Raw genomic sequence first — 26,853 nt, forward strand, 5'->3', positions numbered from 1 at the left:
GAAGTCTCATCGAGCATGCGCGGGTTTCCATGGAGGCAGGCAAGCATGCACACGCTCGTTTTTTTCGGCAGAAAAACACTGTCGAGAATCCCGACGAGAAAATAGAGAGCAGGTACTCAATTTATCTCGTCGAAAAACCACACACACACACAAACGATTTTCTCGGCAAAAAGCTCTGATAGCAGTTTCTTGCTGTTTCTTGCCGAGAAAAACGTGTGTGTGTGTACGAGGCCACACTCTTAAAAATGTGTTCGCTGAAAAAAAAAAAAGTCAACCTGCTTTTGAATTTTATCATCACTGGTCAAAAACAAATGCTGACTTGACCCCACTAATGATCAGAAAACATTCTTAAAATGAAAAAAAAAAAAAAAAAAAATCAACAAAATTCCACTATTGTTTTGCCAGCTTAAGACATTAGATGACAGTCCGTCATGCGTTTGAAAAGGCTGTTCTTTTAAATGATCTTACTGCAAAAATGCTTCTTAGATGACAGATAACATCTCTATGAAGCATAAAAACAGGCACACAAGCCTGGTATAGGCCTATGGAAGGGGAAATCCTGACTTAACCTAGCCAACTTCTACCTACCTCCAGAATAACTTGCTTATATAAAATCAGTCAAGTCAGGCAGAAGCCATTTCAAGTAAATGGGTAGCTTCAAGCTTTTTGGAAATTAAAGTGAGCTACCATATACCATCCACATAATAACATTTCCCTAATTGTATTGGCTGATGTATATAAATAAATAAATAAATAAATAAATAAATAAATAATGTATGGACATTTACCTGCATGGGAGAATATGGAATACAGTCCATGGACAATTCTCTAAAGGATAAAGCAAAAGTACAAATATTTAATATTTTTTTTATATAACAGAGATATAGTAGACAGTCAGAGGTTGATTTACTAAATTTGGTGCACACAGAATCTGGTGCATCTGTGCATAGTAACCAATCAGCTTCTAGGTCTTAGCCTAGGTTCACACTGACAGCAGGATTGAAATTGTGCAAGTTCAGCTAAACTTGCACGATTTTATTCCCGCGTGTCAGTCCGACGTCGGGGGTGATTTCAGAGACATCTGTGCGGGTTTCTGCACAGATGTCTATACAAATCACACCACAAAGGTCGCCAAAAGTAGTACAGAAACTACTTTTGCGAATTGGTGTGGCGTCGCAAATGCAGCGTTGCATCGTTTCGAATGGTGCCATTGCCGGCAATAGCCGCAAATTTGGAATTGCATCAACGTGAACCTAGGCTTATGGTCAAAGCTTAATTGAACAAGCTGAAGTTGAAAACTGAGTGGTTACTATACAGCTCCACCAGATTATATGTGTACCAGTTTTAGTAAATCTCCCCCTTACAGTCATAAAGTGATCTGGGGGAGAAAAAAAGAGAGAGTTTACATCAACCCCGAAAACATAGGTGCGTTACACAAAACTGGTCAGTACTGCATATGGCAGCACTACAAAACAGGTACAAAACAGATGCCCTAACATACCTTTAGACATGTTCTTCTGCATTCAGGCTGCCCCCTGAGACACTGCAACATGCAAATGTCAACACTTTTTGATAGTAAAGAAGGCAAGGGAGAGGGGCTATCAAATGCTCATCACTATCAGAAAGCGATGAAATGTACCTATTACAATGTCCCAGGATTCCAAAGATGAACATTATATGTATTTATATATAAATACATATACACGCACACACCCGTACACACTCTCTGAAAAACGAAGTACACCCAATGCAAATTGTTGACTTTTTCAATGTATTTGAACAGGCAAACATTAGATCTCTATTTAAACACTGCCTATAGATAACAGGTAACACACTTAATAAAGAACACAAGAAAACATGTCCTTTTTAACAATTTACTCACCTAAATTATCAGTAGATGTAATGGTGTACTGTGGAAACAGTAAGTACACCCTTGCCATCAAAAGCTGGTATTTCCCCCGTAGCAGAAATGACAGGGTCACTTTGTGCAAGTATCCACCAGTCTGCGACATCGACTGGTAGGTACTTCAAAGTTTAGATGCCCTCCCCATGCAAAAATCCTTTATTCGCAAGAAGTTTGTGGGTTTCTGTGCACAAAACGCCTGTTTTCATAACCCCCCTAGAAATTGGTATTGGGAATGAAATAGGGCATTTGAATGGGGCAGTCCATAACTCTCTATTTTTTTTTAACCACTCCTTGCTAGTGTGCATCAAATCATGTTGGAAGACCCATTTTCAGTTCAACAAACTTTTGTACAAACGATTTTACAGGCTCTGAAGCCGCAAAGCAATACGGTCCTCAGTTTACGGCAACCAGGCCTTCTGTTACTGTGACCAGAATGATTTTACTTTGATTGATCTGTCTTCAGTACATAGTAAATAGAGTTCCAAGAGGCCTGAATAATATAGTCTTGATATAAATGTTCTTTTTGGCCAACACAGGCTTTTTCTTCACACAGGTATTATGCAGGGTAAATTGGTGCAACCTCTTATGGATTTTAAATGCGTTGCAAGAGTTACCTAAACACTCCACAATAAAATTTGAGGATTCTTGGAGACTTCTTCTGCCATTAAACTACCTGCTCTTGAGCTGAATTTGCTAGGATGAACAAATTATCAGTTATTTGAAATCTTTACCACTTAAATATTTTGATTACAGTGGAACGATTGATTTCAAATAGTTTTATCGTTTTGTGATCTTTGTAAATTCCTTGCCAGACTCATAGCCATCCTGCAAACTTTCTTTCTGAGGACCTTAGAGAGCTCTATTTGGCAAGACAACAACACACATTTCAAAAACAGAACACCAGACCTTAGATATCGGAGTTTAAAATAAGACATGTTCCGCCTGCAAATTTCTAAGGAACGTACTAACCAATGGCACCTAATCTGGAACAAGTCCATATAACAAATCTGCGTCTTTACTTATTTAGAAAATGAAAATAAATAGACCATATTAGTTTTGTGTGCCATTTGTTAAGGTATATCACCTTTATCTGTAGGCACTATTTGAATCAAGAGCCAATGTTTGCCTGTTCAAATATGTTTAAAAAAGTCAATTTCCATGAGGTTTACTTACATTTTTCAGATGAATATATCAATGCGATATATATTTATTTGTGAAGCCAGGTCTTATTATTTTAGTTATCAGGTGATGATCAGAGGTACACATTAGCACACATGTCTGAAAACCAATACTAGTTCTATTTTAAATGTGTGCTAAAGCAACAAAAACACCACATTAAAGGGGTTGTAAAGGGAAAAAAAATGTTTACCTTAGTGCAGTCCTCCTTCACTTACCTCCTCCTTCCATTTTGCTTTTAAATGTCCTTATTTCTTCTGAGAAATCCTCACTTCCTGTTCTTCTGTCTGTAACTCCACACCGTAATGCGAGGCTTTCTCCCTGGTGTGGAGAAAGCCTCTTGAGGGGGCGAGCAGGAGTGTCAGGACGCCCACTAACACGCAGCTCCTTTCTCTATCTGCAAAGTAGAGAGTGTCCTGACCCTCCTGCTCGCCCCCTCCCCCCTCAAGAAGCTTTCTCCACACCAGGGAGAAAGCCTTGCATTACTGTGTTTAGTTACAGACAGAAGAACAGGAAGTGAGGATTTCTCAGAAGAAATGAGGACATTTAAAAGCAAAATGGAAGGAGGAGGTAAGTGAAGGAGGACTGCACTAAGGTACAGGAAGCTATTTAGGGGGGGGGAAATCCTTTACAACCCCTTTAAGGGCTCATGCAAACCAGCCTGATCTGCTGTCATGCATTAAATGCATGGGTATTACCACATTCTGAATCACAAACTGCATCACCCCAAAATGTATAGTCCATTATCGCAGCACATTAGCTATGAATGGGCCCTAAAGAAAGGACAATCTAAAGGGGGAATTTGAGAATTTATTTTTGTTCAATCAGATCATTGAGAGACCTATCTTGCTTTGTGAACATCTATTCTTCTAATCAAACAATATAACCAAAAATTTGATGCAAGCAAAAAATTGCTTTATTAAAATATAACTAAAGGCACATGGACCAGAAAGGCGGCTCAACTTTTTGCTTCTACTGGAAACTCCTTTAAGATCATTACACAGCCTTTGCCAACACAAATGTCCAATACATGTTGCTGATTTTACGTTAGGAGAGAGAACAGTTTTCAAAATAAAGAATTCCTCTACCTGTGTCTATTTGCTCTCTCTGCAGTTCTCCAGGGAAGAAACCCTTGGACTCCTGCAGGCTTAGGTTCTGGAGCATATGGTTCGTTGGGTGTATATTTTCTTCCAGGAACAAAGGGCTTCTTAGTAGAAAAGCCTGTAGAGAAATTAACAAATATATAAGAGTCGCAGAATCCAATAACTTTAAAGATTATAGGCATATTATGGTTAAAATCCAACATTAAACAATAAACTAAATGGTATTCTAAACATCTCTCACAGTATCACTTAGGCCCGGTTCACACTGCCACGACTTTGAAGCCAACATCCCAGTGCGACTTCGGCACGACTTGCATATAACTTCTTTAAATAGAAGTCACTGCAAATCATGCCAAAGTCGCAACAAAGGTAGTGCAGGAGTCGTTCCCATTAGGATGGTTCCATTGCACTTAATGGGGCGCGACTTTTCATGCTCTCAAAGTTGCAGTGCATGTCGCACCAGTGTGAGCCAGGCCTTAACCACTTCAGCCCGGAAAGGTTTACCCCCTTAATGACCAGGCCATTTTTTGCGATACGGCACTGCGTTACTTTAACTGACAATTGCCGGTCGTGCAACAATGTATCCAAATAAAGGCCCGGATTCACATACATTGGCGCATATTTATGCCGGCGTAGCATATCCAATATACGCTACGCCGACGTAGCGCAGAGAGCCAAGCACCGAATTCACAAAGCACTTGCCTCCCAAACTGCGCTGGGTTCCCTCGGCGTAAGCCGTCGTAGGTGGAAGTGGGCATGAGCCATGCTAATGAGGCGTGACCCCATGCAAATGATGGGCCGAGTGCCATAAAGATACGAATAAAGAAACGGCGCATGCGCTGTCCCGTGGACTCATCCCAGTGCGCATACTCAGAATCACGTCGGAAAAAACTCCCAAAGATACGCCGGATCACTGCCTACGACTTGAACATAACCTATGCCCAGCCCTATTCACGCACTACGTAAACAATGTAAAATACGACGGCTGTGTTCCCTGGTCCATACCTTAGCATGAGTTGCGCCTCATATATGGGGAATAACTTTACGCCGGACATACGACTTATGCAAACCGCGTATATTATGCGCCAGGCGCAAAGTACGTTCGTGAATCGGCGTATCTCCCTCATTTGCATAGAAAATTAATAGGAGCGGCAAATGCGCCCAGCGTAAATATGCGCCCACAATACGACGGCGTAGGCAAGTTACGTCGGTCGTAGGAAGCCTATTTTCAGGCGTATCTAGTTTTGTGGGCACGGCGCACAGATACGACGGCGCATATTTACACTTTACGCGGCGTATCTCGAGATACGTTGGCGTAAGTGCTTTGTGAATCCGGGCCAAAATGTATGTCCTTTTTTCCCCCCCACAAATAGAGCTTTCTTTTGGTGGTATTTGATCCCCTCTGTGGGTTTTATTTTTTGCGCTATAAAACAAAAAAAAAAAAGAGCGACAATATATATATATATATATATAGTTTTACTTTCTGCTTTAAAACACATCCAGAAATATTATAAATTTCTTTATGAATTTAGGTCAAATCCCAATAACAAAATACCCCGTATATCGATTAGTTTGTGCAAAATTTATAGCGTCTACAAACTAGGGGATAGTTGTATGGCATTTTTATTTATTTTACTAGTAGTGGCGGCGATCAGCGATTTTTAGCGAGACTGCACTTTTGTTTTGGGAACCAGTGACATTATTACAGTGATCAGTGCTAAAAATATGCACCGTTACTGTACTAATGTCACCAACAGGGAATCGGTTAACATCAGGGGCGATCAAAGGGATAAGTGTGTCCCTAGGGTGTGCTTGCTAACTGTGTGGGGGATGGTCTGACTGGTTCAGCTCAGCAGAAACACAAGATCTCCATCTTCTTCCCTATCAGAACAATGATCTGCCTTGTTTACATAGGCAGATCGTCGTTTTGCCTCTGGGGAAAAATCGCGGGCTGCCGGCGGACGTTGAGTCTGTCGGACCTGCGGATTGGCTCCCCATCTGTCCAATCAGCGTGCGTGCGCCCCCAGTGTCTATTGCACAAAATGATGTACGGGTTTGTCATTTCACACAATAGAGCCGGCCTGCTACAGTACATCTGCAGTAGGCGGTTGGCAAGTGGTTAAAGTGGATGTAAACCAGATTCATGAATATTGACCCATGCACATATATCTGTAATGTTTATCTCTCTCTAAAGCCCTAAGTCCTGTGTATTCCTGCTGTTTCGTTCCTCTCTTATCAGCATGATAACTTATGACAAGTTCTCTGAGATGGGAGATAAAAGCAGTTGAAACAGTGTGTCGTGGGAGGTTGCTATAAATAGATTAGCAGAGGGCTTGTCTTGTCACAGCACAGCTCTGAAAGTACAGTGGAACCTTGGATTGCGAGTAACGCGGTTAACAAGCGTTTTGCAATACAAGCACTGTATTTTGAAAAATCCTGACTGTTTGCTAGGGTTGTCTCACAAAACGAGCAGGATTTAGGCAAAAGCGGTGTGCAGTACCGTGTTTGGCCTGAGGTGGGGGGGGGCCCAGAGCCGATCGTAAATACTCCGTAAATACTCCGTTCCCGAGCCTTTCCAAGGTTTTCCGAGTTCAGCCGAGCTGTCCTTTGGCCTTTCCGGGTGTTTGAGGCTCTCCGGCTCCCCCCCCCCCCCCCCCCGGCCACATGTGGTATTGCATGCCATTGACGTGCGGAACAAATTATTTTCGTTTCCATTGACTTCTATGGGGAAGCTCGCTTTGATATGCAAGTACCTTGGATTACGAGATTTCTCCTGGAACAGATTACCGTATGCTCGTAATCCGAGGTTCCACTGCATCTTTGTTCTTCTGTGGAGAGGGGGTGTGTGCCTTTCCTCCAATCAGCAGTCTCCCAGTGTAAGCCAAGACTCCAGAGAGAATTCAGGCATAGATGTCCTTTAGTCCCCTGCAGTTAACCCAACACTACCGCCTTGCCCACACCATACACACAAAATTGTTTGTTTTATATTTTATTTAATAATTTCAATAATGACCATTTATCTAAAGCTAAAGAAACAATGAAAATCAAGGAAAGTCCAGAGTAAGACTGGAGACGGGTAAGAATACAAAAACGGGTACATTAAGTTGTACATCTTTACGTAAACACCCAATCCACCCCATATGGATCATACAGTTTGTGGTAAAGGCCGTATAGATAAAAAAATAAAATAAAAAATCTGACAGCCTCTCCGAAATCCTATTGGGAGATACCTCTGCTTGAGATCACCTACATTTAAGATGGACATCTAAACATCTCAGGTGAATTTGAACAGATTAGGATTATCTATATAAAAAGCTAGGACTGGCAATGAACGCCATTAAAACGTATATATGTTCAAAACGATTTGTTTAGTTGTGGATAGAATGAATAGGGTTTAAAACCCTGTGCTTCCTGTCCTAGAGACGAAAAAGGAAGTAAGAGCAAATCTCAATAAATTGTGAAAAATGCTCCTCTTAAACAGTTGTCTCCGTTGGAAGATATACCCTCAACTTTTGACAACAAAATTTCCCAGCACTTTGTCTTGGCAAAAATGGTCACCAGGAAAATTAGAAAGGAAGAATCTCCCCAGCGGGGAAAAAAAGCAGTAAAAACAACATAAGGTTATAATACTTCCCAAATCTATAAAAAAAAAAAAAACACTATAGATGCAGTTTTGTTAGGGCTCGTTCACATCATACATGCAATAAAACTGATAGGAACTGAAGGGAAAACCACACAGATTTCACTTGCACAGGAATTAGTTTCACATCAGTTTTCATGAACATCAGTTGTGTGTCCTGTTCGCACCAATGTTGTCATGTCATTTTTTTTCATGTGCAGAAAACTGCATACACGTTGCAGATTTCTGCACAGAAAAAATCTGCATGTTGTGGTGTGAACAGGGCACATAGAGAACAAATCGTTTTTTTGGTGCCCTTGCAGAACGCGTGCAGAAAAACTGACATCTCTTCACCATTTGAACAAGGCCTTATGCCGCGTACACGATCATTTTTCGGCATTGAAAGAAAATGTTTTTCATCATGTCCAAAAAAAGACATTTTTCCAACTTTATCATTAAAAACGATGTTGCCCACACACCATCGTTTTTGAAAAATGATGAACAAAGCGTGGTGACGTACAACACGTACGACGGCACTCTAAAGGGGAAGTTCTATTCGCCTTTGGGCTGCTTTTAGCCGATTCCTTGTTAGTAAAAGACGATTGGCGCTTTTTTGTCTGTTACAGCATGATGAATGTGCTTACTCCATTATGAACGGTAGTTTTACCAGAACGAGCGCTCCCGTCTCATAACTTGCTTCTGGGCATGCGCGGGTTTAAAACGTTGTTTTTGCCCACACACGATCATTTTTAACACCACGAAAAACGATGTGAAGCCCACACATGATCATTTTAAATGACGTTTTTAAAAACGTCGTTTTTTTTTCATGCCGAAAAATGATCGTGTGTACGTGGCATTACAGTTTGCATGATAGACTATTTAGAACCATAACGTATGCATTTTCGGAGAACCGAGTGGAAAACGGCAGGATACATTTTCCTAAACCACCTGCCACAGAGTAAAGCAAAGATGGAAACTGTGATTAAATACAATGCTACATGCTTTTCTTTACGATTCCTTTGCAGTTTGCTTTCTTTCCAAAACAAAGGGCAAACCAGACCAGTGAGGGTCTGTGGACTTTAAAGGCTGTCTATTACAGCAGATTCAAATCACATACACTTTAAGAACAAAAAAAGAAAGACCACTAGAGGGAGCTTCTACATATCTGTAGAAGGAATGCAAATCAAAATATGGGTAAGCAATGGTTTCACCAGACAGGAAGTCAGCAAAAATAAATCTACAACAGGGAAACAGATGGGAGTTAAACAGCTGACAGAGGTTCTAGCCTTTTCATAATCTACACTTGGGGGGGGGGGGGGGGGGGGGGAATGTTCTTACTATGAAAAAGGTGAGGGGTTCCGCGCAACCTAGCACGCGGACATGGTGAAAGTGCTAAGTATAAATAAATAAATGAATGAATATAAATATAAATACTAATCAGTGTTACCACAAACAATTGCAAAATAACAGCTCAATCCAATCCAGTGAAAGAGTGTAAATATCCAAACAGAAAATACTGGTTCTATATATGCAGTGTGCATAAAATAAGCAGTGAATAAATAGAATAAATATATATATATATAATCAATAAATAAATATATATAGTGAAGTCTCTAGCCGTGAAAGAGTGTCCATTCATAGGATGAGAAATAAATAAATAAATAAATGAATCTGGTGATCCCGTGCTAATATTGATGCTTCAAACAAACAAAAGCTGCCAGAAGAGATGTGACTGATATGATCACAAGGTAATCCAATAGATAGTGTTGATAGATGGGTGTAATAATCCCTCCCCGAGCTCCCGGGACTCTTACCTCCACACAAATAATCAAGTGCATCCACTATAAGTATCTCGACCAGACCTCCGTGTATATGCTCCACTAATCCTCCTTAGATCTCCATGACAGGGTCCTCTTATCCATCCAAACGGTTAGTGTGCCCAGGAGAGGAAACAAGGGAAACACAAAAACAAAGGAGGGGACTCCAATCGTGAAGTAGTAAGCACAAGCTACTTATTTATTAAAGAGGGAAAAAAACTGCGCTTACATGTGTATTAAATGTGTACATGTCCCCAGATGAAGACACGTGACACGTGTCGTAACGCGTAGGGATTGGACGGGAGGACGTACACCTAGAGTGACGTATACAGGCGCCTGAAACGCCGCTCGTTTTAAAGTTCCTTGCTGTAAATTTTTTAATACACATGTAAGCGCAGTTTTTTTCCCTCTTTAATAAATAAGTAGCTTGTGCTTACTACTTCACGATTGGAGTCCCCTCCTTTGTTTTTGTGTTTCCCTTGTTTCCTCTCCTGGGCACACTAACCGTTTGGATGGATAAGAGGACCCTGTCATGGAGATCTAAGGAGGATTAGTGGAGCATATACACGGAGGTCTGGTCGAGATACTTATAGTGGATGCACTTGATTATTTGTGTGGAGGTAAGAGTCCCGGGAGCTCGGGGAGGGATTATTACACCCATCTATCAACACTATCTATTGGATTACCTTGTGATCATATCAGTCACATCTCTTCTGGCAGCTTTTGTTTGTTTGAAGCATCAATATTAGCACGGGATCACCAGATTCATTTATTTATTTATTTATTTCTCATCCTATGAATGGACACTCTTTCACGGCTAGAGACTTCACTATATATATTTATTTATTGATTATATATATATATATTTATTCTATTTATTCACTGCTTATTTTATGCACACTGCATATATAGAACCAGTATTTTCTGTTTGGATATTTACACTCTTTCACTGGATTGGATTGAGCTGTTATTTTGCAATTGTTTGTGGTAACACTGATTAGTATTTATATTTATATTCATTCATTTATTTATTTATACTTAGCACTTTCACCATGTCCGCGTGCTAGGTTGCGCGGAACCCCTCACCTTTTTCATTTATATATTTGTGTATTGTAAACACTTTAGGTTTTGCAGCAACGTATTGATACACTTTGTTTAGGGTTTATTCATTGAGTGTCTATAGTAGCGCATAAGCACTGTCACTTTATTCAATGTTCTTACTATACCTCATTTCTTGTCTAGTGAAACTGCTATCAGTGGGACAGAAAAGCGAGTGGAAATCTGCCTGATGCATTGTGAACACAGGAGCTTGGACGCTTAGCACAGGCACCATTCAGATAAGGTATTTAGCATTGTGAGAAGACATTTAGTCATGTGACCTCTGTGGAAGGGAAAGGTCAGCAACTCCCCTTTAGCAGATCATGGTCACTTAACCTTTTATGTCTATTAAAAAGTATGTTCATACCAATACGTATTGTATTCTTCCCTTTCAGACCATTTCGCAGGCTGGAGGGTCTTCTGGTTTTTGATCCTTTTGAAGATGGAGAAGTAAACCATTTGTACTGTTAGAAAACAAGAATGTGTAAAATGTTTATAAACCAAAAAATGGAAAGGCAACTGTATATTTGCTCTGTGTGTTTACATCAATAAAAAACCTTTTTGTTAAAAAAAAAAATATATATATATATATAATAATAATAATAATAATAATAATAATAATAATAATAATAATAATAAATACTAATAATAATATGGAACAAGGGCGCACCATAGTCCACAATAAAAATGCTCAAACTGCTAGATTTCTAGACATTAAAGTTACATAGTCAGGTTGAAAAAAAGACCATCCAAAAAACTCCATCCAGTTAAAAAAAAAAAAATGTATTAAAAATAAAATGCTAAAAATAATAATATAAAATAATATCAAAGTTCATGCAGTTGAAATAGCAATCAATGGCTTAGTGAACATATAGCATCACGTCTTGGTAAAAAAAAGCAGACAGTGTAAAGTGGTGTGTGCTTAAAGTGCTATTTATCAAGAGATAAATCAGCAGCAACCATATGAACATATTGTTAGTACAAACCTCACGCATTAAGAAAGAAAAAAAAAAGCGCAGACCAAATACAAAATAGAAGATACAGATAATTTATCAGACAAGCATTTTCTTTCTACTCCACGATGAACACTTTCAACTTTTCAAGTTTCAAAGTGAGGGCTCTGTGTAGGTAGTGTGGTGTCACAAGTGGTCCTAGAAATGTATGCAAGACCATAATTTTTTTTTATTTTTTTCATAAAACAAGTAGTCATGGAATTCTACACTGGGTAGTCTGTCCTCTTGGCCCCATCCCATTATATTCCCATGATTGGTTAAGTAACACTCACACTGATGCAACATTGACATTAAAAGGGGTTATAAACCCTTGTGTTTACATCCTATGCATTAAGGTGAAAAAACAGCCCCCCCGCCCCCCCCCCCCATTTTACTTACCTGAGCCCTGGAATTTCCCACGCTGGAGACAAGCTCTTTCGCTGCCTGGGGTTCTCGGCTTTTGATTGATAGAAGCGCAGCCATTGGCTCCCGCTGCTGTCAATCAAATCCAATGACGCAGGCACCGGGCCGAATCAGGCATTCGTGTCTATGGACGCAAATGCTGGACTCGTGAATGCGCCTGCAAGCTAACAAGCCTTTACAATCACTTCCATTCTGGGTGTTTGGTTTGAGACTTGTTTTGGGGGTTTGTGCAGTAATCCTCATTTAAGAGCCCTTTCACACTGGGGCACAGGCCGCATTAGCGGTAAAGCGCCGATAGTTTTAGCAGCGCTTTACCGGTGCTGTGCAGGCAGGTAGCGGGGGTGCTTTTAACCTGCAAAGTGCCACTGCCGAAGCGCTTTGCAATCGCTTGCCTATTGATTTTAATGGCAGGTGCGGTTGAGGAGCAGTGTATACACCGCTCCCCCACTGCCCCTTGCAGGACATTTTTGTTTTCGGTCCTGCAAGCGCTCGGGCTTTCACACTGGGGTGGCTTGAGAGACACTTTACAGGTGCTATTTTTAGCAAAAAACGCCTGAAAAGTGCCTTCAGTGTAAAAGGGGTCTTAAAGTAAAGCGTCCAGCTTGTTGAGTGCCTGTCCTGAGCCATCAACCGATCCAGACTCCTGGAAGGACGCGCCCACAGTGACAACATTATAGGCATGTAAAATGACAAGACTACCCTTCCTAACATAATTGATTACATATGCTGCAATCTAAAGTGCAGTCAGGGGAGGCAGAACATGCAGTCAGGGCAGGCTGAATGTACCCAGTTGAACTTGGTTACAACCAGCCTCCTGGATCTACTTGCAATTATCGCTAGCGGCTGCCCCGCCTTCCCCTACCGGGAGCACACAATTGCTCAGCAGGAGGGATTCCCCCGTCAGGCCTTTTTGTGTTGATAGGGGAATCGTGCAAATTTCCTTCCTGCAACCAATTCACACGTCTATGGCCTGCCGGCATGTTGTACTTTTTTTTTTCTGGAACTGAAACACACCGCATTTGTGAACTATGCCATTGGAACCCACATAACCTACTTTCCACATGTTTTTGATTCAGAAAAAAAAAAAAAAAAAAAAAAAAGGGGGTGAAGGGGCCATAAATGGATTTATAGGATTCATAAAACCCAGCTCAAGAGAATCTTGTTGAATTGTATTTAATTATCTAAGATGCATACCTCTGAAGTTGTGTCATGTGAATTCAGTAACACTCTTTCAATGACAGTCTTCAGCAGTTCATGATCTAAAGTAAAAGCAGAAATAGACGTGAGTATATACACATTTTTTTTTTCTTCTTTCTTAAAGTAGAAGCCTGGGCTCCCACCCACCTTCTATCACTTACAGTATACCCTGTAAGTACCCTGTAAAGTAGAAAAAGATGCTTATACTTACCTATTTTCAGTGTGCTCTGGTCCGGTCCCATGATGGGCTCCCACAGCCAGCTTCAGGGGTGAGGAGGGACAGTAGGCAACAGATGCATTCCATCCATTGTCAGTGCTCTCTCCTGTTCCCTGAAGCTGGCGGCTGGGGAGATCACATAACTGGACCAGAGCGCTCTGAGAATAGATAGTGCAAGTATATGCATGTACTTTTTACAGGGTGATTAGTATAGGAGTTAGAAGGTGGGTGGGAGATATTATAAGTATAGTTTGTTTTAGCCCAAACTTATCCTTTTTGCTATATACTGCATTTCAATATTTTGCATTCATATACTTTGCCACCATGTGGAGCATTAGGGTATGTTATTTATAGATTTAAAGTTTCTCTTTACAGCCTCTTGGAAAATGACTTTTACAGAGCTCAGCAGCTAAAGCAGAAATTTACACACACACAAAGAAAGCAGTTAGAGCAGCACCTTAACCCTGTCCTCTCTGTACAGAGATTCAAACAGAAAAAAAAAATATGCCCAAAAGGACACACCTGCTGTGCTCTCACATTAGAAAGCTCATAGCGCTATGGCAAGCCGTTACTGTGTATTCAAAGTTTAAAAGTATTTGCAAAACAAAGACTGTATATACATAGCAAACCCATATTTTAAACATCAGCTTAAAGTGGAGTTTCACCCAAAAATGGAACTTCCACTTTTTGGAATCCCCCCTCCCCCCCTCCAGTGTCACATTTGGCACCTTTCAGGGGGGAGGAGGGAGCAGATACCTGTGCAATACAGGTATTTGCTCCCACTTCGAGGTGACCTACACCACTACCGGAACCTACTCTGTCCTCCCCGCTGTCTTCTGGGGAGACACACAGGTCCTAGAAGACAGCAGGGACAAGTGAGGATGTGCAGCGTGACTCACGCATGCGCAGTAGTGAACCAGGAAGTGAAGCCCCAAGGCTTCACTTCCTGATTCTCTTACCGAGGTTGGCGGCGGCAGCCGAGAGTCGATTGAGAGATCGGCTTCGGCTGCCGACATTGTGGGCCCCCTGGACAGGCAAGTGTCCATATATTAAAAGTCAGCAGCTGCAGTATTTGTAGCTGCTGACTTAAAAAAAAAAAAAAACTCTGCTTTAAACACTAAAAAAAAAAAAAAAAAAATACATGAAATTAGTAGTCTCTCTTTACAGTTAAACGAACACTCCAGATTTAGGCCGCTTCACACTACTGCAATGCACTTTTGATGCGATTTTCAATGCAATTATACAGTGCAACCTTGATGCGACTATGGATGTGGTTAGAATATTTTATGGAGCCAAACTGCACTAAAATCACACCAAAGTAGCACAGGAACCTTTTCCAAAATCGCACCAGAGTTACACTAATGTGAAAATAATGTGATTTCCCTTGTTGTGCAATTCTCGCATCAGTGTGAACCAGCGCTACAGCAAACACAAATTTGGTAAGAACAAACTGATTTAAAAACACAACATTTTTCAGATTACAAAGCTGGTTCCAGATTTAGTTTGGTTGTAACTTTCTTGATTTACTAATGATAACCTCTATTATGCTTTGATTTTCTCCCCATTGCAACTTTTTGTACTTGTAAGTAAGTTGTCATACCAATAAGTGGGTTTTTTCTTACATCCAAAATCATCAGAGTAGTATTGGTTTGCAAAGCATGGAGGAAAGCCTTCGCCCCTTCATTGGTTATTCCACATTGTCGCACATCTAGTGCTAGGAGGAGAGAAAAAGTGTTATCAAAGAAATAATTTAGACAGACAACAAATATCACTTTGTTTCTTATATTAGTCACATGGATGAATATTAGATATTTTAAATTAAAAGCCACCACAGAAAAAAAAAAACACTAAGGATGGAGTAAAACCACACAAAAAACAATCAATCCTCAAAATTCAGAGGAATATCAAATCTACTATGGGGCTCATTTAGGGTGCATTCACACTTGCAAATGTACCCTGTGTACGATTAGCTGTAAGATTCCCAGCACGAGTCTCTGTGATTAGCTGCGAGTGGGAAGCCCTATTTAAAGCAATAGGAGCTTGCTGGCTCTCGCAGTCAATTGCATCCACTAGCATGTAATTTCTCCAGCAGCGATCACATACGAGTGATAGGCCCTGAATGCAAGCAGGTGTGAATGCAGCATTACACTGGCAGCAGCCTTTGCCACCCCTCTGAAAAGTGATCCACAGTGAATCACTTTCCAGAGGGCACTGTCACTTCCTCATAGACGGTTTTAATTAAACCTGAACAGTCTGTACCACAGTGTAGCAACCACCTTCACTGCAACCACTTACAAGACAGTTGCAGCACAGGCCCCATTCACTTTATTTGATCGCATTCAGTAGCAGTAAGCATGTGCATTTGTACAACCCCCTCTGGTCGCTGTGGTTAACGGGGTGCTCAAACCTGACTCCACTGCCTTAACTGCCCCCAGCCACTTGTGTGAACAAGCCCTTAAATGTTGTAATCACCCATCCTGACTGCACTTCTTCATTTCCAGCCTATGGCATATTTTACTGTCTTAAATAGAGCATTGTCTGAGGGGGAAATCCACTAGCCCAGTGGTTCTCAACCTTCTAGTGCCGTAACCCCTTTATAAAATTTCCAAAGTTGTGAGGACCCCTAACAGTAAAATTTTCGTAGCATGGGTTGTCAGCACCCAAGGTAAGACAAGTAATTTGCGCCCCTAAGCCACAGACATTTAACGCTCCCTGAATCCTTTTAATGGAAACTACTGTATAATCTCAGGTAGTGTCAACTCACTTTGTCTCCGGCTTCACTGCGTTACCAACTTTGTGGTGTCTCCTTGCAGTGACACCTATGCCAAAATCAGGAGATAGGGTCTCCTTCAGCCCCTCCCACTTCACATTCCTCACCAGTCAGCTGACCTCTAGTCTCTGCCCCCCCCCCCCAGCCATGCCGTGAACTGAATGGGTGGCTGCGAAGAGGCTTAGTGGGCGGCTGCGGGCTCCAGGAACAGCCCGGCTAGGTGGCCGCAAAAAGGGTGTGAGAGCGGTGCAGGCTTCAGGAACAGCCCAGGATTTGGTGACCCCTGGCAAATCGTCATTCGTACCCCTGAGGGGGTCCCGACCCCCAGGTTGAGAACCACTGCACTAGCCTCTTGTCTTTGTAGTATATCTGGTGTTTGGAATCATAGTGAATCTAGCACATGGGTCTTCCCTTTAAGGGCTGGTTGCATTTTTTATGTGTTTTAGTGTGTGTTTGATGCTTTCTGCTGCATGTTTTTCCCCTCTTTTTTCCCCATCATTTCAATCGGGGACATACATGTTTTGGTGCATTTTCTTGCATTCCAGATGTGTTCCATACAAAAAAATGCAATGTAATCTACTATTGTTGACTGTACTGCAACACACCGCATGGGTGTGAACTACAGGCCATTGGAATCCATGTTAAACACTGTCCATGCATCTTTTTATGCTAATATAAAATGCACTGGACTGCATCTGGTGTGAACTAGACCTTATGCCGTGTACACACGATCATTTTTCGGCATGAAAAAAACTAAGTTTTTCTAACTTTATCATTAAAACGACGTTGCCCACACACCATCGTTTTAAAAAAATGCTCTAGCAAAGCGCGGTGACGTACAACACGTACGAAGGCACTATAAAGGGGAAGTTCCATGCGGATGACACCACCCTTGGGGCTGCTTTAGCCGATTTCCTATTAGTAAAAGATGATTCGCGCTTTTCTGTCTGTTACAGCATGATGAATGTGCTTACTCCATTATGAACGGTAGTTTTACCAGGACGAGCGCTCCCATCTCATAACTTGCTTCTTTTAACGTTGTTTTAGCCCACACACGATCATTTTTTACAACCTGAAAAACGACATTGTTTAAAACGTCGTTAAAAAATGCAGCATGTTCGGGGGAAAAAATTGTCGTTTTTCAGAACCCGAAAAATTATGTGAAGCCCACACACGATTTTAAAATTACATTTTTTTAAAACGTCGTTCTTTTCATGCCGAAAAATGATCGTGTGTACGCGGCATTAGATTCCCAACATTATTCCCTTATTTTCTTTTTTTATTATTATTATTTTTTCACATACATATATTTTTATCTTCCCTCAACTCTTTCCAGAGGAATAGATGCACGTGACACTACTGGTTTTCAATGTCTGCCCCAAAGGAATATCCAAATCACTAAAGCCAGCCATACAAGAAATGAAAGTCGGACACTCGATGGGCTTGTGTACAACTAGCCTGCCGGGTTTTTCATTAACAATTAGTCATGCCAGCTAAAGTCGGCAACACTAAACATTGTGCCAGCAGGGAAGGCTCCCCACCAGCAGAATACAATAGCGCTGCAGGAGAAATTTCCCCATCAACACTGATTGTGTTGATGAGTGAATCAAGCAATTTTCTTTCCTTACACCCATGTTGGAAAGAAGTAAAACTGCATAATCTATGGCCTGCTTAATTGGACTGCTGAGTTGCAAGTCTTTCTACTAAAGTAACATTTTGAATTTCAATGATTTAATACAAAACGCATGTGAACTTGTCAGGAAGATAGAATGCCTAAACGATATCCATACACATCCACTACTCAATGGCCCGCTAATCTATTTTTCTTCCTTGTAACATCCTCTATTAGCTCTTAAACCTCATTTTGCCCCCCTCACATCTGCTTGTTCGGAATGAGCAGTGCACGTTAGCTAAAGGTCATGTGGACTGCTCTAGACATACCATAAATCCCATCGTCTATAGTGCCTAGTCCATTCCATCTCGAGCGCAAGCAAGAGAGGGTGGCTCCATTCCTACATACAGTAAAAACCATGGAGAATGAAAGTAGCCACCCTTTCAGAACACACAAAAATAAATAAAGGGAGGCTAAAAAGGCATTGCAATGCACCTTTTTTGAGGTAAAAATACATATTACAATTACATTTTTTTTTTCAAACCAGAGTTTACTGCCACTTTTAGCTGCGAATTCATATTTATGTATTTACATTTGTCCTTACCTTTTAACCAAAGTTCCTCTCCAAGTACTTCTGACAATGCCTTTGCTCCCTGATCACCAACAAGGGTATTACAGTTGAGAGAGATTCGCCTCAATCCATTCATACAGTCAAGGTCGGGTCTTCTATATCTCAGGCTCTCTGCCCAGGCCTCACTGTGCCTCCTTGTTGCCTGATGCTAACAGAATACCAGAAATATAAAATACAGCTCTACATCATACATTGCACATTATAATCAGAGCACAAAAATAATAACCTGGGCCACATGCCCAGTTTAATCTCCAGCGAAGTCGTGCCACAATTCCATTTTTGGTAAGATGATTTACAGTACAGTAGGGATAAAATATACAAGTACACACTGCTTTTTTACTATTTCCCTGCTATATAATCCTTTCCAGTGGCCATGTCCATAGTAAAATAGTTATTGCGTGGAACAAGAAGGAATCTTTAGTTTCTTTACCGTACTCTGGTTTCTTCCCAACAACATAGTGAAGTTGACGCTGTCAAAAACAGCTGAGCATCCATTTTTAGGTCAAGAAAAATTTATATTTAAAGTGGAAGTAATGACAAATAAAAGTCTGCTTAAATGCAATGCCTCTCCACACCTATGCTGCATACCATTTGTAAAAGAGATCAGTGTAAATACCTTTTTTTAATCAACTTTGGTGCAGTCACATGATTGAGAAGCTGCAGCTCCCCTGTGTTAGGGAGCACTCAACAACGGGCTGAATTCACAGAGCCATGACATTACTCGCTGGCTTCCATTACCTGCAGTAAACTTTGATTACCCCACGTATGCCTGAATATCAAGGAACTTTGAACAGGTAGGCTCTTACACAGGTAAGATTTTGCCTGCTCCTGCCCCACAATGTAAGTTTGCCGGTCACCTAAACCCAAAATCTATGGCAGCCCCAAGAGGAGTCTTTTTTTTTATTCAACCAGCAGGTTGAACAAAAAGAAAAAAAACTGGACTTGATTAGTCCATCCACACATTCAAGATGGATGGGGGAAACCTCCCTGCTGAGTTATTGTATTCTGACAACGGGGAGACTTCCCCCGCCATCAGAATACATTGCTCAGCACTGCTGGCTATAGTGGGGAAAATCGAATAGGGCAGTTGTACAGAAGTCGATAGGTTGATTGAGTTCTATACAACAGTGCCCATACATGGATTGAAATTCGGATGGTCCCTGCTGAACTGGCCAAATCTCGATTCATGTATGGCCAGCTTTAGAATATTCAGTCCGTGTCCTGTGCTGTATATATGAGATACACATTTTCCCTGGCTCCTGGTGACTTTTTGTTTTCTGTGTAGACTGCATGCCAAGAATAGAACTAGATATCAGAGATAATGTGACTGCTACGTGCATGTGCAGAAGTTACATCATCTGTGACCACCCAAGTCTGGACAGGTCATCGCTGGTAAGCAGCAGAGAAGGAGAGATGTGTGTGCGCCATAATCTGCAAGTCTGTTGTGCATACTTGCACATTATGACCAGAGCTCATCCCCACCAATGAGTTTACTCCTGATTTAACAAGGATTTGACGTCCGACTCCCAGGCTAAGCCCTGCTAATTTCTATGCATCCTGTCCGAAAAGGAGGTTGGCCCAAAAATCTGAGAAGTCAAGCCCCTAATAACAAAGTGAAACTAAACCAGATAGAGGAGAGTTTTGTCAATAAATGCAATATAGCCATTTTGCAATGTCTGCGTATAGCAAGACTTTTAAAGTTGTAAAGGCTGAAGGCATTTTAACCTTAATAGAGAAGTATGGGGTTTATTTTCCTTTTCTAAACCATACTTACCTAGGTGGATGTCCCCCACCAGGTCTAACACTGAGAACCAAGCGAGAACCAAGCTCGGTTCTCACAGCTTACTGGGCAGAGAGCTAGGGACTGTCAGTCACTGATGTCTGCTCTGCCCCCCTATGCTCACTGGACCGATTGGCTGTAGAGGGGGCAGGAACGGCTGGCTCAGGCTCTCAGCGGCTCGCCAAGAAGAGTCTGAGCCGGGTGCCAAACTAGGCACGTGGGCAGATTCCCACAGTGGACTTCAGCTTGCTGTCTTCTGAAAATGGGTTCCAGGAGTGCAGAACAAACTGCACTCCTGTAATCCACAGAAGAACAGCCAAACAAGCTTTGGCTGTACTTCACCATTATTGCATTCTCTGCATTAAAGTTGCGTTCCACCCAAAAATGGAACTTCCGCTTTTTGGAATTCTCCCCCGGTGTCACATTTGACACCTTTGAAGGGGGAGGGGAGCAGATAACCGTCTAGTCCAAGCATTTGCTTCCACTTCCGGGCCTAGATCGCCACAGGCTCTGCGTTGATCTATGCCATGTCTGGCCCCTCCTCGGCCCCCCCACTGTCTTCTGGGAGACACACATGTGCCAGTAGACAGCAGGAACCAGTGGGATCACTCAGCGAGACTTGCGCATGTGCAGTAGGGAACCAGGCTGTGAAGTCTAACGGGTGAAGACAGCGTGGGCGCCCTGGACAGGTAACTGTCCATATCTTAAAAGTCAGCGGAACTGCGCTTTAAGCTAACAAAAACACTTCTATTGTCAGCCCCCCCCCCCCCCCAGCCATTCAAATATTTACATGAGCCCAATCTCAAGAGGCTGCAGTGGGAGCCATTGGCTTCTGCTGCTGTCAATCAAATCCAGTAAAGTGGGAGCGTGGCCAAACAGAGCTGTGTGTGTGTCCATGAGAGTGAGCCCACACAAGTGCTCCCATAGGAAGCGGCTTCCTATGCCGAAGAAAGAGCCAGGAGCGTCGGCAGGGGACCCCAGAAGAGGAGGTTTTGGGCAAAATCATTGCACAGAGTATGCAAGTATGACATATTTGTCGTTATTTAAAAATAATTTTAGAATCACTTTAAAATGTTTGTAACGGCTGACAACTTTGCCTTCATTTCACTCAACACTTACAACCTACAGGAGAGAGACGCTAACTTAGAGACATACCTGTGATAGCAATTAAACAGGCTACTTTGCAGGAGAGGCCGTCTATGCAAATTTTCCGGATGGGTTCAAAGGATGGTTATTGCAGTGCAGAGAGAACCAAGTTGAGATCCCAAGGTAATACACAGTGCTGAAATGAGGGCTTATAGGAAGATAAACCTTTAAGAAAAGTTTTTAAACAATGGAGAGCAAAGCCAGGGATCTTTGACAGAGAATGCACAAGGTCAAAACCTGTGCCATCAGAGTGCTTAAAAGGCCAAGTTCTGGTCAAAAAGTGATTGTAGAAAGACCAAAATGTGAGGCACAGAATACTCTCTGGGACTTTTCACACAAGGCAAAGATGAATTTCCAGGTACAATAGCATCTTCTTGCTTTTAGCAAGGTAAGAAAATGGACTCCTTTATCTTTTAAGACCTTGGCTTCAACAGCCATGCAGACTAAGTCAGCGACTCTGAAGCAGGATGGAATAGAGGGTCTTGAGATAGCAGATCTTGCCTATTGGGAGGAGGCCAGGGGTTATCTGCTAGAAGTCCGAGTATGTCTGTGTACTGCGCTCTTCTGCGCTAGTTCAGTGCAATTAGAATCACTATTTTCCTCTTTTGCCCTATCTTTTGAGCAGATGAAGCAGAATTCCCACTGAAGGGAAGGTGTAGATTAGCCTGAACTGAGACCAAGGGAAGGATTATACACCGAGGCTTGCGTTAAAGGATCGTTGCTACAAACAGATGTAGCTGGTGGGTTCCAGCAGCCATCTTGCTAATTTTCTTTCTCATTCCTGGAGCTGTGCAGTGCTGGATATAGGCCGGTCAGGACTCCATCTTTGGAGCAGGGAACTGAGGCCCGTTCTCAGCGGGTATGTCATGGTTCACCAGCCATAGATTATAGTGGCTGTATTCAGGCTAACCTTTGGCCCTGTCTGTGACCTAATCTCCATTACTATTTGCCGATTGGTTTAGCTCTGAGGAAGGGGGTGCGCCCAGGAAAATGCATCAGCTTACCAGCAACTCGGCTTTGCTCGTTCATCATGCGATTCCTGCACTGGATTGTGCTTCATATGTTTTTAATGCCTTCTTTACCTCTAACTTTGAGTACCCATGTGTTTATGTTTTTGTTCCACACAATAAATCTCTGGTAATGCACTAGACATTTGCGCCTTCCTGTGTGCTTTCTTGTACTTTATACTGGATATCCCCCTTCTGAGGAGGGCTGCAATGGTGGGCAAACTAACAAACATTTTCCACTCATAGGAGAGAGGGTGCACCTTCATTTGGAAAAGGCTTTTGGTAAGACTTGCTGGGTTTTGTGGCCCAGGTCATCCATTGAAAGCTGGGGTTTTGAAGTTGAAGCCTGGATACAGCAGTTAGATGCTCTGCATTTTGAGAAGGTAGAGGTTCCTGAGGAAGGGGGGTTAGGATCTTTTGCTGTAAGAGTAAAACCTTTCTTTCTTTCTGTGACATCTTGGATGAACTGGTCAAGTACCTCTCCAAACAAACGCTATCCTTGCAAAGGCATGCGTGTGAAGGGTGTCTTAAAAGGCAGCTTCAGCTGTCCAGGAGTTTAGACACAAGATTCAGCGCATGTAAATGGAAATTAGGGCCAATCTTGACATTTGTCTGCTTCTGGAGAATCCACACAAAAAATTAGAGCAGACCCAACTCCTGTAAAATTGCTCTTGTAAAGCATAATCCTGGAAAACAGGGTCCTATTGGTTGTTTATTGCCCTAGCCCTGTTAGCTGCAGCTTGACATAGTGAGACTGTAGCAAGAGCTGGTTGCAGGGCTTTCTATTTGCAGAATCTCTGAAAGAAGGAACGTCGTCCGTGGGTATGGTGAGATGTTTAAACACAGACATGTCAGCATCAACTACAGGAATAGACTGCTTCTTTGTGAATTCTTTACCCCACTAGATTTAGTTTGGCAAAAATCTGGGGGCAATAAAAATCCTGTCTGGAGTGACCCTAACTGCACATTCTATTTGTTCATGAACAGGGAATGTTTTAAAAGATTTTGCAGGTCTCTCTGTACCCAAAGGGGCAAGGTAATTTTGAGGAGAATCAAGCTGCACAATGCTAAGGCATCTGCAGATAGCAGCAGTGAGCTCTTCTATATTAGCAAGCAACTTGTGTGAACCTCCCACTTCAATAAAGATACAATCTTCTGAAGATTTCTTCAAAATAGCCTCTATGTCCTCTTCATTCCTTCAAAATAGCCTCTATGTCCTCTTCATTCCTTCAAAATAGCCTCTATGTCCTCTTCATTCCTTCAAAATAGCCTCTATGTCCTCTTCATTCTCTTCTGTGTCTACTTCATCTAGGGAAGGCATATTTGGATCGGATTCAGGCAGAGAAATTGGAGTGGGAAAAGAGGTGTGGCGCTTGAGCCCCGGGGCAAAGATAGTTGTGCTAAAGCCATTATTTGTCGAAATAATTGTGACACAAATGCAGAAAGCTCTGCTTTTGTCAGGTAGGTCGCTTGTTGTGTGCCTTAGACAGAGCTAGAATTGGATGCAGAGGGCACCTCATCACTCTGAATTGAGCGTTGTGTGGGGGTCTCTCTCCATCTATATCTCATTATATTATATACACACACAGGCCCGGATTCACATACATTGGCGCATATTTATGCCGACGTAGCGCAGAGAGGCAAGCACCGAATTCACAAAGCACTTGCCTCCCAAACTGTGCTGGGTTCCCTCGGCGTAAGCCGTCGTAGGTGGAAGTGGGCGTGAGCCATGCTAATGAGGCGTGACCCCATGCAAATGATGGGTCGAGTGCCATACAAGTACTTAAAACAAACGGTGCATGCGCCGTCCCGTGGACGTATCCCAGTGCGCATGCTCAGAATCACGTCGGAACTACTCCCCAAGATACGACGGATCACTGCCTGCGATGTGAACGTAACCTACGCCCAGCCCTATTTACATACTACGTAAACTATGTAAAATACGACAGCTGTGTTCCCTGGTCCATACCATAGCAGGAGTTGCGCCTCATATATGGGGGAATAACTTTACGCCGGGCGTACGACTTACGCAAACCGCGTATATTATGCGCCGGGCGCAAGTACGTTCGTGAATCGACGTATCTCCCTCCTTTCCATATTTGAATAGGAAATCAATGGGAGCGCCACTTGCGGCCAGCGTAAATATGCGCCCACGACACGCCGGCGTAGGAAAGTTACGTCGGTCGGATGAAGCCTATTTTCAGGCGTATCTCAGTTTATGGGCACGGCGCATAGATACGACGCCGCATAATTACACTTACGCGGCGTATCTCGAGATACGTCGGCGTAAGTGCTTTGTGAATCCAGGCCACTGTATATATTACAAAGGTTGCCTGGTTGGAGTCTGTATACGAGTACACTGTGCAATCTGCAGTATAAATGTGGGTACAATGGGATTCCCTAGAAAGGTGTTGGTATGTGAAATGTGATGTGTAATATGATCAAGTCCTTTTTTTTTTCCCTCTGTTTTCTCGAGGTCTAACCCACCTAGAAAGTCATCTATTTTTACGTTTTTGTGGCAGTCACATTTGTCTGCAGGGAGGTGTATAGAAGTTCATGTTTTGTTCAAGTACCACTTTATCTTGGAAAAGGTGTATACACAAACTATATATTAGTCTTATGAGTGCTGCTTGTTAATTATATATTGTATTAGCACAAACATTTACATTTATTTCACCTTGATAATACTTGCAATAAATTCAGCTCCACGCCATGTGAGATTGCATCCAGTAAAATTAACCATTTTGATTTTTGGTGAATTTTTCACACTTTGACAGATAACTACAAGAAGACAGAATATTCATAATTAGAAAGAGGGAAAAAAATATATATATATATTTTTTTAATGTTGGTTAAAAAAAAAAAATTAACACCACACACACACACGAAGCAAAGAGGTTATAGGAAAAGCTAAGAGCAAGACATATTTTTCGGTGGTACTCAGTATAATTGACAAACAGAAATTAAGAAAGTCTGGCAATGCTCTAAAGTGCATCTACTGACAATTTCTCCCATTTTTGAATAAAGTAGGAAACGTTTGGACCCCTGTCAAGTTGTTATTGCTGTCTATTTGTCTTGGTGACCACTGTTATCAGGACTGAAAATTGTGGGAAATCCACAATTTACATTTTTGTCCCGAAGAATAGGAGGGAAATTCTTCCAATTGAGATACTTTTTCCAGCGACAATTTATAGAAATTTTCCTCCCTTTGTCCCATGTCCTCGGGGACATGGGACAAAGATGCATTAAAAAAAAAAGAAAAAAAAGAAAAAAAAGAGTTATTTTAATCTTTACAGCTTTTTTTCCTTCCTCTTGCCCCATCCACACTAAGCATCACAAAGTATCTCCAATGGCCTACTGCAGCAAACATCTCAACCCACAGACTATTGCTGGCCTCCTCCACCAAGGTGAAGGAGGCCAGCTTGTAATGATCATGGCAGGTAGGCATGATTTGAACAGGGGCTGGGGCAATTTCAAAGACAGTCAGTGAAGAATAAAAAAAAAAATTTGAATTACACACCCACTCGACCCCCCTAATCTAGTAGGAGCGGTGTTTTTCCCCCCCCCATTATCTGTGCCCCTTTCTGATGATCATGTGCTGGTCGGAGCGGAGGGAATATTTCTTCAGTTTCGGGTGCATGTCCATTCAGCTCCGCTCACATGTTCTTCTGCCTTGGCTCAAGTCCCAACCAGTCGCCTGCCTGCTTATCTCCTTGCCTTCCCTGGCGGAGTGATCTTCCTCCAATCCCCACCCAGTAGTAGCCGGGACCCGAAGAGTAAGACTTGACAGGCTGTGAGGCGGGCTGCGGCGGCGACGGGCAGAGTCGCCGATTGCCGCCAATACTAGAAAAAAAAAAAATATGTCCCCGCATTTCATTTTAAAAATCTGGTCACCTTATATTAGGGTCCCTCACTGATGGTCGACCGATTGAGCCTTCTGCCAGTTACCGAAAAACTGAAATATCCATTTTAGAGAAGCTGGCACTTTAATACCACACATTTTGACAACATTAAACATTTTAGAAATGGACAGATGAGAATGCATTAGAAAGATATGGGATTAGAGTTCACAGATGGGAGACTGTGCTGTTCTTTACAGAGTGATTGCTCCATTTAAAGTTCATTAATTCACATACTGCAGCACATCAAACAGCTGATTGTACAAGGCGTTGCAGATTCAAAAATACAATTTTAAATTTATACTCCTCTGATCTCCATGGAAACCGGGAAACTGCAGATATGAATTCCTCAAAATAAAAGCAGCAAGTCACTGGAGGAAATGCTGCCGAGAATGACTCACTGTGTCCATTGCTTGTGCTTGTGCTCAAGCTACAAGCAAAGCAGCTTGTGAAGATCAGA

General features: G+C 42.1%; 1 protein-coding gene across 1 annotated transcript in view; it reads right to left on the minus strand.

The window, feature by feature from the left end:
* CEP78 (centrosomal protein 78) overlaps window positions 1-26,853 on the minus strand; it is a 94,135-nt gene that overhangs the window by 43,889 nt on the left and 23,393 nt on the right. The window contains exons 5-11 of the mRNA XM_040355839.1: window positions 25,172-25,275; window positions 18,535-18,709; window positions 15,149-15,262; window positions 13,329-13,393; window positions 11,087-11,183; window positions 4,171-4,303; window positions 789-828 (exon numbers count right to left, since the gene is read on the minus strand). Of these exons, the coding sequence (XP_040211773.1) occupies window positions 789-828; window positions 4,171-4,303; window positions 11,087-11,183; window positions 13,329-13,393; window positions 15,149-15,262; window positions 18,535-18,709; window positions 25,172-25,275 (728 nt within the window). The remainder of the gene's footprint in view (window positions 1-788; window positions 829-4,170; window positions 4,304-11,086; window positions 11,184-13,328; window positions 13,394-15,148; window positions 15,263-18,534; window positions 18,710-25,171; window positions 25,276-26,853) is intronic.

Source organism: Rana temporaria, chromosome 1, assembly GCF_905171775.1.
Source record: "Rana temporaria chromosome 1, aRanTem1.1, whole genome shotgun sequence".
Classification (NCBI taxonomy): Eukaryota; Metazoa; Chordata; class Amphibia; order Anura; family Ranidae; genus Rana; species Rana temporaria.